At 49.2% G+C, this 15,078-nt stretch overlaps 2 protein-coding genes across 3 annotated transcripts; both read left to right on the plus strand.

Annotated features, from left to right (window-relative positions):
• Window positions 1-565: 565 nt before the first annotated feature.
• NPFFR1 (neuropeptide FF receptor 1) lies at window positions 566-3,180 on the plus strand. The gene is made up of 3 exons (XM_069795844.1): window positions 566-874; window positions 1,710-1,809; window positions 2,159-3,180. Exons 1-3 carry the CDS (start codon window positions 685-687, stop codon window positions 2,928-2,930), a joined length of 1,062 nt encoding a protein of 353 aa, XP_069651945.1. The 5' UTR covers window positions 566-684; the 3' UTR covers window positions 2,931-3,180.
• Window positions 3,181-3,312: 132 nt separating this feature from the next.
• On the plus strand, window positions 3,313-14,977 carry PPA1 (inorganic pyrophosphatase 1). 2 transcript variants are annotated; one of them, XM_069795847.1, is made up of 11 exons: window positions 3,313-3,472; window positions 3,651-3,715; window positions 6,569-6,622; window positions 7,080-7,199; window positions 9,208-9,294; window positions 9,603-9,729; window positions 10,241-10,368; window positions 11,902-11,987; window positions 12,214-12,283; window positions 13,440-13,479; window positions 14,639-14,977. In XM_069795847.1, exons 1-11 carry the CDS (start codon window positions 3,409-3,411, stop codon window positions 14,668-14,670), a joined length of 873 nt encoding a protein of 290 aa, XP_069651948.1. In that variant the 5' UTR covers window positions 3,313-3,408; the 3' UTR covers window positions 14,671-14,977. The 2 variants fall into 2 exon arrangements, with proteins under 2 accessions (XP_069651948.1, XP_069651949.1); XM_069795848.1 differs by lacking the exon at window positions 13,440-13,479.
• Window positions 14,978-15,078: the final 101 nt, after the last annotated feature.

Here is a 15,078-nt window from a genome sequence, read left to right on the forward strand (position 1 = left end):
TCACTTTATATGTAAAGGGAGGGCAGGGTCTCCTCTGCCCCAGCCCATCTCCCTTGGGAACTGTGGCTTTGCCAGGGAGAAGATTTTAGGCGACCTCAAACTGCAAACCTCAACCTCAAGGAGAAGCAGCAGCAGACACCTGAGAAGCAGAGACATTCCCAGGCTGGCCATGCTGGGGACCACACAGACACAGCTCCCGTGCGGCTTGAGTATTGCAGTGTCAGGACATGGATTTCTCTTCCTTGCTCACCCCTAAAAAAAATCCCATGAGAACAGGCTGTCTTCTGGGCTGCTTTAATTCCTCATCCAAATTATGATATGAAATAATAATGATATAAAATTATAATTATATAAAATAATAGTAGTATAAAATAATAATTTAGCTACAGTACCTTGGGCTGAACAACGCAAGGAGGAGGAGACTTGTTGGGGCACCAAGATGATCCCAGCAGGACACATCCCAGCCAGGCTGGGCACTGGTATAAATATGAAAATCCACCTCTGAGGGCATTAAGAAATGAAGGGAATAATAGCTTTATCCTCTCCCACCTTCACTTTCCTGCCTTCCCTTCCCTAGGCCCTTCCAATGGCAGCTGGCCCAACTCTACCGCAAGTGAGAGCCACCTCCTGAGGGAGAACTACACCTTCTCAGCATACTACCAGCACTCGTCCCCCGTGGCCGCCATGTTCATCCTGGCCTACACCTTCATCTTCCTCATGTGCATGATCGGCAACATCCTGGTGTGCTTCATCGTGGTGAAGAACCGCCAGATGCGGACGGTCACCAACATGTTCATCCTCAACCTGGCCATCAGCGACCTGCTGGTGGGCATCTTCTGCATGCCCACCACCTTGGTGGACAACCTCATCACGGGTGAGCGGGGCAGTGGAGGGGTGAGATGCAAGGCAGAGAGACAAAGTGGTGGGGAACATCACCCACCTTCTGCCCCCCACCCATGAGGCCACCCCATGGGTGATTTTTCTGCTGAGGATGAGGAGGGCAGGTGGTGGCCACTCAACCACATCTGATGAAAGGTATCATTTCATTTAGAGCCACTACTTTAGGGGGGTAAAGGCCTTTCGGTTTTCAGGTTTTGGACATTTTTAGCAAAATAAGTATGACCTTAATGCTGCATTTACATATTTATGTTCAGCCATTCTCCATCAAGCAACACTGAATAAACCCCTCCTCTTCTTGCATCGATCTTCTCCCATGCTGGCTCAGCTCTGCCTGTTGACCTTTCCAAAGATAAAAGGCGGCACTGGTACAGTTGGCAGGGTTTAGCCCCAGCAGTAGCCAGGGCACGGGGCAGAGTCTGTATTTATTACGGGACATGATTTATTTATTGCCAATGCCTTAGCACTGGGGTCAAGAAACAAGATGAAAGCCCTTCTGATTGAGGATCCCAAGGTCAGTCCCCGTGATAACAGCTCAAGCCCTATGCAAAGGTAGGAGAAATGATAACCACCGTGTTCCTTGAGTTTCTAAGCAGTGCAATATGCATCTTTTTTACCAATTTGGGTTTTTGTCTCCAAGCATCCGTACTGCTAAAGACTATCTCTGTGTCAGTAAAAAATGCAGCTCCCCCTTGGGAGCAGGATTTAGCATCCCCCAGCAATGACACAGCAGATGGGGACATCTAGAGGGAGATGCTGATGGACCTGGCTGAGCCAAAGGCACCTACAACCTCCGTGGTGTCCCCTTGCAGGTTGGCCCTTTGACAACACCATGTGCAAAATGAGTGGCCTGGTGCAGGGCATGTCCGTCTCTGCCTCTGTTTTCACGCTGGTGGCCATCGCCGTGGAGAGGTACGTTGGCGCGGGCATGGAGGGACGTGGGCACCAAGCCACCCCCAGCGTGTTCAGGTGTCCCGTGCCATTTCCATCACGGGAAAGCTCCTGGGGATGTCAGGAGTGCATCCCAGCTCTCCAGGAGGACCACAAATCTGTCCATGGGGCAACCCAGCAAGGTGTCCTTCCCCGCCTTGAGCTGAAAACACCAAAACTGGAGAGATCCCAACCTATCTCTGCCATCAAAACCCATCTGTAAAGAGCAATCCACCTTACCCTCCCTTCCCACCCCCGGGTCCTGACCACCCTCCTTCCCCAGGGACATCCCATCAGGTGCCCAAAGCCACCACCATCTGCCTTCCCACAGGTTTCGCTGCATCGTCCACCCCTTCCGGCAGAAGCTGACACTGAGAAAAGCCCTGGTGACCATCACTCTCATCTGGGTGCTGGCCCTGCTCATCATGTGCCCCGCCGCCATCACCCTGACTGTCACCAGGGAGGAGCACCACTTCATGGTGGACACCTACAACAACTCCTACCCCCTCTACTCCTGCTGGGAGGCCTGGCCCGAGACGGGGATGAGGAGGATCTACACCACCGTCCTCTTCTCCCACATCTACGTGGCCCCCCTCGCCCTCATCATCGTCATGTACACCCGCATAGCCTTCAAGCTCTTCAAGTCGGCGGCGCCTGCCGGCAGCCGAGAGGAGCCGGAGGGGAGGAAGGTCTCCCGGAGGAAGGCCAAGGTCATCAACATGCTCATCATCGTCGCCCTCTTCTTCACCCTCTCCTGGCTGCCCCTCTGGACGTTGATGCTGTTGACGGACTACGGGCGGCTGAGCGAGGGGCAGCTCCGCCTGGTCACCGCCTACGTCTTCCCCTTCGCCCACTGGTTGGCCTTCTTCAACAGCAGCGCCAACCCCATCATCTACGGCTACTTCAACGAGAACTTCCGACGGGGCTTCCAGGAGGCCTTCCGGGCCCCTTTCTGCTCGCCCTGCCGCCATCGCGACGGCCACCGCCCCATCCTCTTCGGCACCCGCAACCGCGTCTTCGCCCAGCCGCGGGCCAGCGACTCGCCCCCCGCCTCCGAGTCGGGGCCGTCGGCGCCGCGCCGCGTCCCCGCCTGGGACGGTTGACCACCCACGCGGCTACCGGGGGTGCCTCCGGACCGCGAGGCTTTACCGGGGTGGGGGGAAAACGGGGTTTCGCCACGTTCGCGGGACGCGGGTCGCTGAAATAAAGGCGCGTCACGCTGACGCCATGTCCCTGCCTCAGCGTCGTTGGGGAACGGGGAGGGGGACACACACGACATACGGCGGGCGAAGCCATACCACACCGCTGTGGCCACGCCACGCCGTATTGCTGGGCTACCCAAAACCGTGGTGACTTGCCCACAGCCCTCGCCGCCCCCCCTCCCCCCCCCGCCCCCCGCCACCCGCCACGCCACGCCACGCCACGCCACTGCGGGGGGCGGGGGGGGAGGGGGGGCGGTGCAGGAGGAGTGAGCTCCGCGCCTGCGCAGTGCTCACCGCGTTGGACACGCCCCCTCGGGGGGGCGTGGCGCGGCGCGGCGCGCCTGCGCAGTGCGGCAGCCGGCGGGCTGAGCGCGGCACGATGGCCGGTTACAGCGTGGAGGAGCGGGCCGCGCCTCACAGCTTGGAGTACCGGCTTTTCTTCAGTGAGTGCTTTGCCCTCTTCCTCCTCTTCCTTCTCCCCTTCATCCTACCAGCTCGGGGGTTGGGGCGAGCTCCTCTGAGGGAGCCCCCACGGCCTGAGGTGACACACACACCCCCCCCCAACCTGAGGCGTCCCCTCAGGCCGGGCCTGACTTCTTTCCCCCCCCCTTTGCCTTGCAGAGGATGCCGCCGGGCGCTACATCTCCCCCTTCCATGATATCCCCATTTACGCGGACCCCGGCAAGGTAAGGAGGGAGAGGGGCCGCAGCAAGGAGCAGCAAGCCGGGTGGCTGGTGTGGCCTCGTTGGCCTGCGGCCAGCGACATGAGCAACGGCTGGAGCTCTGGGTGTGAGCATTGAGTGGGTCAGGGAGTGAGGTCCTGCAGGCCTGAAATACCCGAGGGAGGCTCCCAATTCCTTATGGTGGTTCTCGGCAGGAGCGCCTAATGGAAGCATCGCCAGGTGTTGCAAGGAACGGGTGCCCTTTTCTCGCAGTTTTGGGCACAGTGACGTAGGACAAGAGAACGGATGATCCCATTCTCGTATTTGCATCTGAGATAGGAGTGGTTGTCTTGAACTTGCCCGTGAGGTCGCATGAAAGCGTTTTGGGTTAAAAGAAGCAGTTTTCCGTTTAACTAAATATCTGCATCCACTCCATAGGAGGTATATGCTCATGCTGCATGATGTTTCAGGCTTGGGTTTTGACTGCAGTAAGGCCACTTTATGCCCGCAGTATAATCAGCTGCTGAACAGAAGGTGAGGATGTTAAATTCTTGCTGTAGCACCTCCTGGGGACCTCTTGCCTCACAAAAAGTGCAGGTGGGGAACCTGCCGCATGCAGTGCTGCAGGGCTTTTACATCCTTCCGGCAGTCAGTCAAATTAGGCTGTTCCAAATCACTGTCGAAAATGCCCCAGCTCTAGGAAACCAAAACAGCTGTGCTTCAGTTTTCACTAAATGCTTTTTCACTGTTAACTTGGGCTCTCTGACTGTGTTCCTTACCTTTATAGCTCGTTTCTTCTTTTAACACACACTAAAAAGCTGTGCAGCTTAAGAAACGTAGTACATGAACTGTTCTAAAGTTTGTGATAGAGAGGTATAATTTGGAGGTAGGGAGTGGTTATTGGAAAGGAAAAGAGTATGCAGAATTGAGAGATGAATCTCTAAAAAGTAGCTGATGGAACTTTGAGGTGCAGGTGGTGTCAGAATGTGCTCTGGGAAGTCTGAGGTGGCTTTTGCCTGCTCAGAAGGGAAAAGATGGATTGTAGTCATCAAGGACAGTGGCAAAGCAGTTTCTGTGGCCGACTGGGAAAGCAGTTTTCAAAAGCAGGTGTCGGAAAGGTAACTCAGACAAGGAAAACCGAGATAATGCTACGCTTTGCAGATGCTTGCAGAACACAGGAGGAAAGAGCAGGGGAGTGCGTATAGGGGTGAGGAGGGTTTCCGTGGCCTGGTAATGATTAACAAGGGAAACTGGACTGCTGATGTGCCTTCAGGCACTTAGTGCTGCTTGCCAGAGTCCCTGTGCAGCTAATGCTGCTTTCTTGTGCCAAGTCATTAGGAGAAGAAAGTATCACAGAAGGTCACAATCCCCAAAGTTACACAATAGTCCTGACCACATTAGACCTTCTGTTGCTGGAGTGGCTCTCCACAGAGATTTTACCCGTTACTTAGCAGATTCATTACCAGCTATGGTAGGGAGCCCAGCTTGGAGCAAAAGGTTGTCTGTCTCTGTCTGGGCTCCTTGATCTTTATCCTTAGACTTCTAAGACACTGAGAGGATTGCAGAGTGTTTTTTTCAGTCTAGGGCTGGGATGTGCTGACCTTATCTGTACCTGTGTACCTTGGCATTGCGAAGGAATGACCTTGGGCTACTCACTGGGTGTCTTAGACCAAGGCAGATCTGTCAGTTGGACTGTGGGGAATCTGGGAGCCTAACAACAATACATCCCTGAGTTGTCTTTCTTTGCCTGCAAAGCCATAAGCACCCTGCCTTGCCTCATTCCTTTCCTTAAGTTACTTATAAATAAAAATACTATATAACTTTTTACATATAAATTGCAAAAGAGCAGTGACCCCCTGCAATTAAGGGGATGTAATAAGATTCCCTTAGGGAAGGGTGTGGGCAAAGTCAATGATGTAACAGCACTCGTTGCACAATAGCAGTCTAATTATGGTGCAGTACAGGTGTGAGGGATTTTGCAATGCTAATGCTGCTTAACATGGGGATTAGAAACCTTGTCGATGCTAGGGAGCAAGGTTTGACTTTTTTGTTAAAAGCCATAATCTCTTCAAACAGCAAATGTTAAGGTTCAAGTGTGGAAAAGCTTGTTTTCTTGAAGAGGAGTCTGACATTGAACTCTCAAGAGTCCTCTCAGCCCAGCTGGAGTCAACAGGAGATGTTTTCAAGTGTCATCTGTAAATGAGATACTGCAAAATGTGGTTCTGTGTTTCTTCCCCACGTCTTTATGCTTGCACCATGCCACTAACAAGGTCTGCTTTTATAGGAGTGTCAGCTTGGAGAGGGGGAGCTCGGGCATGTTTCACTACTTCAAGACAGGCTAGAGTATTTGGGAGCGATATTCTCAGTCATTCAGGATAGTACCTAGGTACCCACGTTATTAAATAGATGGCTTACTCCTGTAAGTCTTGCCTCTTCTAGATTCCCAGGGTGGCTCTTGCTGTAGCAGTAAGTGCTTCGTATTTAATAAGTATGCCTAAAACCTCATTTTGTTATGTCCAGGATAGTTTGTATGCAGCTGTCTTCAATTCATTTAAATTAAACCTAACCATTCTGTAACCTAGGAACATGATGGAGATGTTCGTAGGTGGCAACTGATGGAGAATGTGTGGGTAACCTCAATCTAGCTTTTGCTGGTGTCTTTCATGGGATTCAGCTTTGAATGATGCCATGTGACTGGCTGGACTACAGGACTTCTATCAACGGTATCAAAACTGGCAGTGGAAAAAAACAGAAAAGAAAAAAAAGTTATGGTTTTCATGCAAACTGGCTGGCTTTTATGCTTACTTATATGTGTTCCCTAGTTTAAAGCGTGGTCTTGAGATTCCTTCCCATTCACTGATATTTTGCTTTCTTCAGAATGTGTTCAACATGGTTGTGGAAGTACCTCGATGGACAAATGCTAAAATGGAGGTAACTATATTACAGTTCCTAGCTTAAGTGCTTGAGCTGACTAGTCTATTAATCTTTGGCTTTGCTGATTCTCTCCTTCTCAGTTCCACTTCCTGAATCAGAGTGGTTTCTAACTTCTCGTGTAAATACTTGCTTAATGCTAGAGGTCTGGTATGGAGGCTGAGCCTTGCAGAAGTTGGATTAACTTAAAATTCTTCCGTGGCTTCTGATTAAAGCAGCGTCTTGTGGCTGTCAGCCCCATGTGGTTCTGATGTTTGTAAGTCTGCTGAAAACTATATCCCAGGAGATGGCAATGCAACAGGAAATGGAGTTGTCCAATGTGCTGTGGGCTTCAGGGTCTCTTGGCTCCTGGTCTCTTGGCTTGTCAGTTAACAGCCAGCTTCATTAAAGAAAAAAAAAAATCGCTTGGCTTTTCTTAGAGAGCAAAGTAGAGAGATTTATGTAACTTTTCTTTCAGATTGCCACAAAGGATCCCTTAAACCCAATTAAGCAAGATGTGAAGAAAGGAAAACTGCGCTACGTAGCTAACGTGTTTCCCCACAAGGGTTATATCTGGAATTACGGTGCTATCCCACAGGTACTGTAACTTGTCTCGGTGGCTCACCCATTCTGGTGGGGAGGAGGGAGGATGCCTGTGTGTGTGTCTCGCTACTGCTGTATTAATGAGCAAAAGATCAGCTGAGTGTCTGATCTGGAACACAGCATTTGCATCTCCATATATAATCTTGCTAATGAAGAGGACCTGTCAAGAAAGCAGGGGTACTTTTAAGTAGAAGTCTCAAGAGGTAGGCTTGTAGCTAATGCTGTAAACAAGCTATTTGAGGATGCGCAGCTGCTGCTAGTGAGGTACCTGCTGTGTTGCTCCTCTCCATGGCCTCTCAGCAGTTTGGCTGGACAGTAGCTGGCAGGTCCTTGTCTTTGGATGAAGGAAGCTGTCACTACACAAGGAACTGGGCGTCTGGCAATGCAATGCCCTCAGTTCCTGCCTGGTGAAGCATAAAGAGCTGAAGTTTTAAGCTAATAATGGTACAGGATCTTGGTGTACAGCCCTTAGGCTGAATCTTTGAAGATTCTTCTTGCAGTGAATTAGCTGATTGTTTTAGACTTTGGATGTGGGCAATGAAAATCTGAATAGATCTGAAGGGCTGTATCTTTCCCGTTTCTACCCGTCTTATTGTTCAGGGTCTAAAACACACAGCTAGGCTATTGTATTGACCTGTTGGATGGTCGTAGATGACCTGTTCTCAGTGTTGGATCTGAGTGGCAGAAAGGCACTCAGAAGTCCAGAGACTGGGTGAGGCAGACATCTGCAGCTGCACAGACACACTTTCTCTGAAACAGCTGGCAAGGGGGGACCGACCTGGGTCGTGACACCTGGACACATGCTCTTAACTGGCTGGTGACCACTAGGTGAAGAGGAACTTTGAGCAAGGCTGTTTGCCTCTGATGTTCTCTAAGGTTTGCGTTTCCTTTAGAGAAATAAATTGTCAGTGGCAGTTCACAGGGAAACACACTGAATTTTGTAATTCTCATCTTGGTAGCAGTGCCTGTCGAGTGCTTTCTCCAAGTGGCTTGAGACGGTGTTTCAAGGGTGAATCGTTTTGTACTTGGATGGATTCTGGAGCCGGTTTCTTTGTACAGAATGACAGCTTTTGAAGCCTTTGCTCAGTCATATGTTAGTGGATCAAAGGTGGTTTTGCACATCAAGGTCAAGGGACCGAACTTAACACTCCCTTGTAGGGAAGCACGATAGCGATTGTGAAGAGTCCTTCAGCACCACCCAGGTTTCAGTACATCTTCCTGAATGCTCTGGATGCATCACGAGGTCTTGACTATACTTGTTGTGTCCTGGCATGCAGAGATTTGGGAAGAGCATTCCTTCTTTTTATATCTCAACAACCTTAGAGGTAGTTGCTCTTTATGATGCAAGTGGGCATGGCGTCCTTTCGCTCCTGATGAGAAGCATGTTTTAGGCAGCTATTATTTTTGGAGACATAGCTCCAGTGCCTTCTGGAGTCCTGTCTTTCCACTTGTATTCACCGCTTTAGGTGAGATGCACTAGGACTCTGGGTAGCACAGGCAATGGGACTCTGCATTCTTGTCACTGCTCTAATGTAACAATGTGTCTTTAATTGTTTAATTAAAAGGAAACAATACACCCTGTCTGTCTTCCATCTCTGTTGGACTGCTATCTGGAGTTCAGGAAATTTCTGTTAAGAAATGAATAGGGAGAGGAACAGGCAGGCAGCCAAATCAATGAGTGTTCTTTATAGATGTGAACTTCACCTTTATGCAGCTGTGGAACGGAGGAGGAAGTCTGGAAAGTTGTTGAAAAAAGGCTTGTAAGTGGGAGGGATCAGCTTACCCTTTTCAAGATAAGGCCTTTAAACTTGGATTCAAACTGCATTTGCAGGCACAACTGAAATAGTAGCCCAACCGCTAGACCTGAAAGCCAGCATGAAGTGAGCCATCATCTGTATTTTCGAGGCAATTGCATGCCTGAAATAAACCTGCTTTTTGTTTCTTCTTGAAACCTGAGAGTTCTTATTTGTGTGGGTTTTTTGTTTTTTGGGTTCTTTTTTCAGACTTGGGAAGACCCAGGTCACAAAGATGAAAATACTGGCTGCTGTGGAGATAACGATCCAATTGATGTGTGTGAAATCGGAAGCAAGGTAATGCACTCTAAAGGGTAACTGTCTTTTGAAACATGTAATTAATGTCTCTGAAGTCAATTACCCAGAGACATTATTCAGTTCCTACCTCCTCTGCCTTAAGAATGTGATGTTTCCCTCCTCTGCCTCTGGAGATTGTTGATGAGATCTTACAGCGGCAGCCTTGTGAGCCAAGGTTTGTGAACCGCTGATAAGCGATAGCTAATTTTGTGGTACCCGACTGCTTGCTGAACTCTCACAGCTTGCAGTCTTCTGTTGTGCATTCCTTGGATGCATCAGTACAGACAACAAGGTCCTTGTCCTTGCAGGTCTGCTCTCGAGGAGAAGTCATCAAAGTGAAGGTGCTGGGCACACTGGCACTGATTGATGAGGGAGAGACAGACTGGAAGATAATTGCTATCAATGTTGAAGACCCTGAAGCAGACAACTATAATGGTAAGTAACAGGAGGGAGGACCAGGCTGCCTACTTCCCTCTCTCTGTTGAGAGCCTGCAGGAAACTTTCAAGTCAGGACATGGGCTTGCTGCTTCTATGCCATGGTATTAATCAGATGTGATACTGGAAGGACAGCAAAGCAGGGTGTTATCAATCCTGTAGCAAAACATTTTACCACCGTTTATTGCAAATTGTCAGTCCTCTGCACAGCCTGGCATCTCAAAGAAGAGGGTGGCTATACAGCCTGTCCTCTGAGTGAAAGGGAGGGGGTTGTCCAGCAGGTCTCTAGTCAAAGCTGTTTAAATGCATCCATGCTCCTGGGGGCAATCAGGATATACTGTGAAGATCAAACACTTAACTTTCCTGTGCAGATATCCACTTTGTGTCTTCACTGTAACCAGTCTGAAGTGTTGCTAAGGCTACTTGAGGAGGGGCAGCTCAGAAGAGCAGGGTAGTAGCTAAGTAACTTCTGTTACTAGATCTGGCTAACAAATCTTTTCTCCCTGGCTAGATATCAATGATGTCAGAAGGATGAAACCTGGATACTTAGAAGCTACGGTGGACTGGTTCAGAAGATACAAAGTACCTGATGGAAAGCCAGAAAACCAGTTTGCTTTTAATGGTGAATTTAAAGACAGGGTAGGATTGCCTTTCTGCATTACTGTGAGCATGCAAAGGCACACTGTCTAAAAACTGAGCTCAAGGTGCATGGGGACACAAATGAGTAGTCGCTCAGAGAATGGATTTCTACAGGGCTGCTGATAGCTGACTTCATTCCTCCTGCTGTTTTTCCAGCCTACTGTTCTGCTTGTTTCCAGCCCAGTGCTTGCAGGAATACTAGGAGAAAAAGCATAGGGTTATCACCCAGCTGCTGTTGGATATTATCAGTTTTTCTTCTAGATGACATTCATGTGGGATTGCTTCAGGGCTGGGAGCCTCTGTGTCAGAACCAGGATGGAAAACACCAGGTTTATTTGCTCCTGCTGTGGAGCCAAGCGTGCTTGACATCACCCTTTGCCTCCCTTGCTCACCAGCCTTGTTCCACTGCAGCCTGATGCAAGTTGAAGTTAACTCAGGAGTTAAAATGCTTCTTCCTTCGGGCATAAAGTGTTCCCTCACACCCTTTGAGTAAGGTTCTGCCTTGGCAGAGTTATTCCCCTGCCTCTTCTCTGGGTTGGGTCAGATAATCTACTGCTCCTGAACGGGTGAAATCCTGCTTCTGTGCCCTTCCTCCTGCCAGTCCTGGTGTGCTGTGAGTGGCTTAGCGAGGTGACTCAACTCCCAGAGCTCCAGAGTTGGTGCAGAGAGTGGGAAGGCCTGCAAAACCTGGTGTGGGGAAGAAAGGGTAAGGGGGGCTAAAATGGAAGTCACGTTGGAGTGGACTTGTCCCCTTCAGCTGTAGCACAGCACTTGGTTGGGTGGGCTGGGACATCTTGCTGCCCCTCAGGATGGGTGAAAACGGAATCAAGGCCAAGGGGGAAAACAGGGACAAAGAACCTCGCACATGTTGCTGCAGTGTTTTATTTGGCTCTGTGTGGTATCAAACCAGGATATTTATTGCTGGTGTTCATGCTAACAAAGAATTGTGTGTGTTTCCTTCTGCAGCTGACAGGTTAATGCTTGAGCATATACTACGTTTTTTTTAAGGAAAAAAGCTGTGATATGCTTGGAAGCAGATTAATTTTTAAATAGTTGCAAAGCTAGATTAGGTGCGTGTCTCTTCCTGTTGATCTGTGCAGCAGTTGAGTGATTTGCCTGGAGTGGAAGAAAGCTCACAGATTGGTCAGGATCAGCTAGCTGCTGGAGACAAACTGAGTGGGATGAGCAGCAGGGCGGAGGTGCTTTTATAATACAGCACTGGCCTGAGACTAGAATATCTGCGTTCAGTTTCTTTTGGACTCACTAGGTGACCTTGGCGTATCCGCCCATCTTGAAAGCAAGGCAATTTGTGTTGTAAAATCCCCCTTGTTTCAGCTGTTGTGCACTGGGAGGTTGCTGTTGTTCCTGAAAGGCACAGTAAGGGAAGAGGTCTCTCTGAGTCCCTTCCAGAGTCAGAAACTTTCTAAAATCAGCCTATAAATACTGGCCTCTCATTCCATATAACTGATAGTCTGGAGAAGATGGTCTACTGCTTGCATGTAACATGATGTTTGTTCTCATCTTCAACTTTAGGATTTTGCTGTGAACGTCATCAAATGTACTCATGAACACTGGAAAGCTTTAATAGCAAAGAAAACTGACGGAGGGGAGATCAACTGGTAGGTTAATGCTTGTGGTGCTGTGCATGTTCCTTTCCCCTAAACAAATAACCCTGAAACTTCCTTTCCTGAGTTGTGCCGTGCTTTCTCTTAGCTGCTGGCTGCCTCCACAGGCCTTCCCCTTCAACTTGGCAACTATAACAATGCTTCTTAATATTCCATTATTTAATACTCTTGGGGGCAAGACTTGGCTTTCATGTTCTCACAAGTGACCTATCTATTCTAGCACAAATCTGACGGTGTCCGACAGCCCTTTCTGCTGTAGTCAAGAGTGTGCAAAAGCTACTGTGGATGCAGTAAGTACAAATTTGCATATCCTAACCCCAACGTTAGTATTGGGCAAAATGGCATGATTTGTGTGGTACTGTAAACTGTCCTCTCTGTGTGAATAGCACATTGTATGCTCAGAATTTTTTGGATGACACCACCACACCTGTTTCTGGTTAAATAGGATGAATGTGGAGCAAGCCAGACATTCCTCCAGAGGCTTCTCCTTGCCCTTAGTCATCTGGGAGATGGAAACCAAAACAGAGTTTGCGTGAAGGGCTAAACTTCTGAACTGTAGCTTGGCTGTCAGCTGTTCAGAGAGTGTTTAAATACTTGGCCTTCCAAGAGCTTCACAGTACAGATCACCCTTTGAGAAAACAAAGTCTAATTCCTGAGAGCCTTGCAGCCAGGGACCGTGCATCCTTTGCAGTGAAAAGCGTGAAGTTCCCAGTGTGGTACTCCTGTCCAGTTTCAGGACTTAACTGCATCTCCCTAGGCTTGTGGAGTATTGCTCTTGGCAACTTGAAAGGGATTAGAGGAATGGGTCAGGAAAATCAAAACGGAGATGCTGCCTCAGTATATGGAAATGTGACTGGAAACCAGAGTCTCTCTGTAGGCTTGGAGAGGCTTTTAAAACCTCTGTCTTGGTTTTAAAAGTGCTTCTATCCTCTGGTGGTATCCAAGTTACTTTGTAAGTTTTTAAAAGTGCAACCCTCGCGGAGGATGTGTCACCAGACGGGGACCCTTGTCTATCTTTGGCTGTTAAATATCAGGTGGGAGCTCCGTGGAGAAGTTTTCCAAGAGTCCTTTGTACTTCTATTCCACCATCACATTGTAGCTTTAAAAAAAGCAGGCTGCCTGCAACTCTATAGGCACTGGAGCAGTAACTGCTTGTGATGAGAAGCAGGTGGCACTGCAGCCTGTGCTTAAAGCAGAGCAACTCGGGCACGTAGGACATCTATGGAATGAGGAGGCTGTGGGGATGACGGGACTCACGCTGCACGTGAGCTCATTTATTCCCTCACGGCTGACCAGCACTGTCTGCCACAGACCAGTTCATGCTGCGTAGATCTTAAACTGTGCTCAGTCAAGACTTGTGCAGCTCTAAATAATGTCTGGTGAGCTTCAGGTTTAAGGTCAACCTCCGTCAACAGCTGCTGTCTGCTAATACGCTTCTCCTTTCAGGCACCGCCATGTAAAGCTGCTAACCCGATCCCACCCGAAGGTGAGTCTCAAAACCCATGGATACATTCCAATGCTGAGTGGAGACTTCCTCAAAGGAATTATCAATAAGAAAATGGGGGTCTTAACTGATAGCTAGGTATGGCTCTAGCACTAGGAGAAATGAAGGACCAGGAGAAATTAAGGACCTTGTTAGACCTAACTTGTGTCAGTAATACTGTTTGATTCCTGAATAACTTCTGTTGTTGCCTTACTTTCTTGTTTGGGTATGCAAGGTGGGTAAATGAGCAGTAAGTAGGAGACCTGCAGTGCCATAGTTTGCTCCAGAAGGGATTCAAGGCGTAGCAGGTCCTGCAAGAAGAGCACTGCAGAGGACTGAAGTGCAGTGATAGCCAGAGAGGGATTTTAGTTCCTCTGAAACAGGGGTTTCATCAGTATCCTCAGTGCAGGCAAGCCAAGGAAGGGAATTACTCCTTACCCGCACAGAGCAGAGGCAGAAATCAGTTGCATGTTCGGTGCTTCAGTTGCCACTGGACCTGTTGAGCAGAGATCTGTCACTGAACAACTGTCCGCTGCAAGCTGGTGACGAGCCTTTAGAGGCCTCGGGACTCGATCCATCGCACGGAGCATGACTCTGTAAGAAAAGGACAGCTGTGGGAGGAATCCGCGCTCAGCTGTCACCTTTTCCTTCCATGCGAGGCAGCAATGGGCACCTTGCACATGAAATCTGTATGCTGCTGTAGCAGGGATGAGACCCGAGGGCAAGCGTGAAGTAATGGCAATGTTGAGAACCCACAGCTGTGTGGCAGAAAGAGGAGCTAGGCTGTCATCTCCAATCTCTTCATGGGTAATAAATCTGTGAAGAAATTGATGTCTTCTGCACGGGCACAGGAGTTGGAGGTAAAATGACTTTACCTCTGAGTCAGCTGAGCCAGAGGGAAGCCGAGCTAGCCGTGGCTTGCTCTCCTCACCTGAACTGAGTCACGTGTAGGCTGAGCAAGGGTGACTTCTTCAGGAAAACATGTACACATGGCTGCACAAGAACCTGTTGGGTGTGTGGTGGTGGTGTTGACAGGAGCGGGAGGAAGCCCCTGTGGTGGAGTCGACTTATGCAGTGCTCTGTGACTACCTAATTCAGTGGGTGGCTAACAGAGGACTAACCCCCTCTTTTTTTTTTTTTTTTTTTTTTTTTTGTCCCCCAGTTGACAAGTGGTTCTATTACCAGAAGAACTAAGGCCTGAGGATGGGTGGCAAGACAGCTGTGTCCTTCCCACCAAGGAGTTGCTACATGCAGGAATAGAGCAGAAAAATAGCTTCAGTGTCAACAAGAAGACCTTGCCTGTAACTTCGCCGATTAGAATTACGTATCTAGCAGTGATGTGTCTGCTGCATCGAGGTCTTGTGGAGGCTAGAGGACATAATTTATAAAACCAAAACACCCTGCTTGTGCATGGTCGTACAGTGTACTTTGTAAATGGCGACAGAAGATCGCTCACCCGGTACGTGTATGGACGCTAGAAATAAAAACTACTGAAACTGAACGCTTGCGGGGCTCCCTCTCCTTTCCCTCCCTCTAACGAAGCACTGGAGCCAAGGTGTGAACAGCAGCCCTTAGACGGGTCCGTGCTGGGGGGGATTCGCG

The sequence above is a fragment of the Haliaeetus albicilla genome, chromosome 11, assembly GCF_947461875.1.
Source record: "Haliaeetus albicilla chromosome 11, bHalAlb1.1, whole genome shotgun sequence".
In the NCBI taxonomy this organism is placed as follows: domain Eukaryota; kingdom Metazoa; phylum Chordata; class Aves; order Accipitriformes; family Accipitridae; genus Haliaeetus; species Haliaeetus albicilla.

Bases quoted from the DNA above. Each gene is read 5' to 3' on its own strand.
- PPA1 (XM_069795847.1), top strand. From the start codon at position 3,409: ATGGCCGGTTACAGCGTGGAGGAGCGGGCCGCGCCTCACAGCTTGGAG. The intron at 6,623-7,079 runs GTAACTATATTA...CTTTTCTTTCAG, and splicing joins GGACAAATGCTAAAATGGAG to ATTGCCACAAAGGATCCCTT. The intron at 11,988-12,213 runs GTAGGTTAATGC...TATCTATTCTAG, and splicing joins GACGGAGGGGAGATCAACTG to CACAAATCTGACGGTGTCCG.
- NPFFR1 (XM_069795844.1), top strand. From the start codon at position 685: ATGTTCATCCTGGCCTACACCTTCATCTTCCTCATGTGCATGATCGGC. The intron at 875-1,709 runs GTGAGCGGGGCA...GTCCCCTTGCAG, and splicing joins GGTGGACAACCTCATCACGG to GTTGGCCCTTTGACAACACC. The intron at 1,810-2,158 runs GTACGTTGGCGC...GCCTTCCCACAG, and splicing joins GTGGCCATCGCCGTGGAGAG to GTTTCGCTGCATCGTCCACC.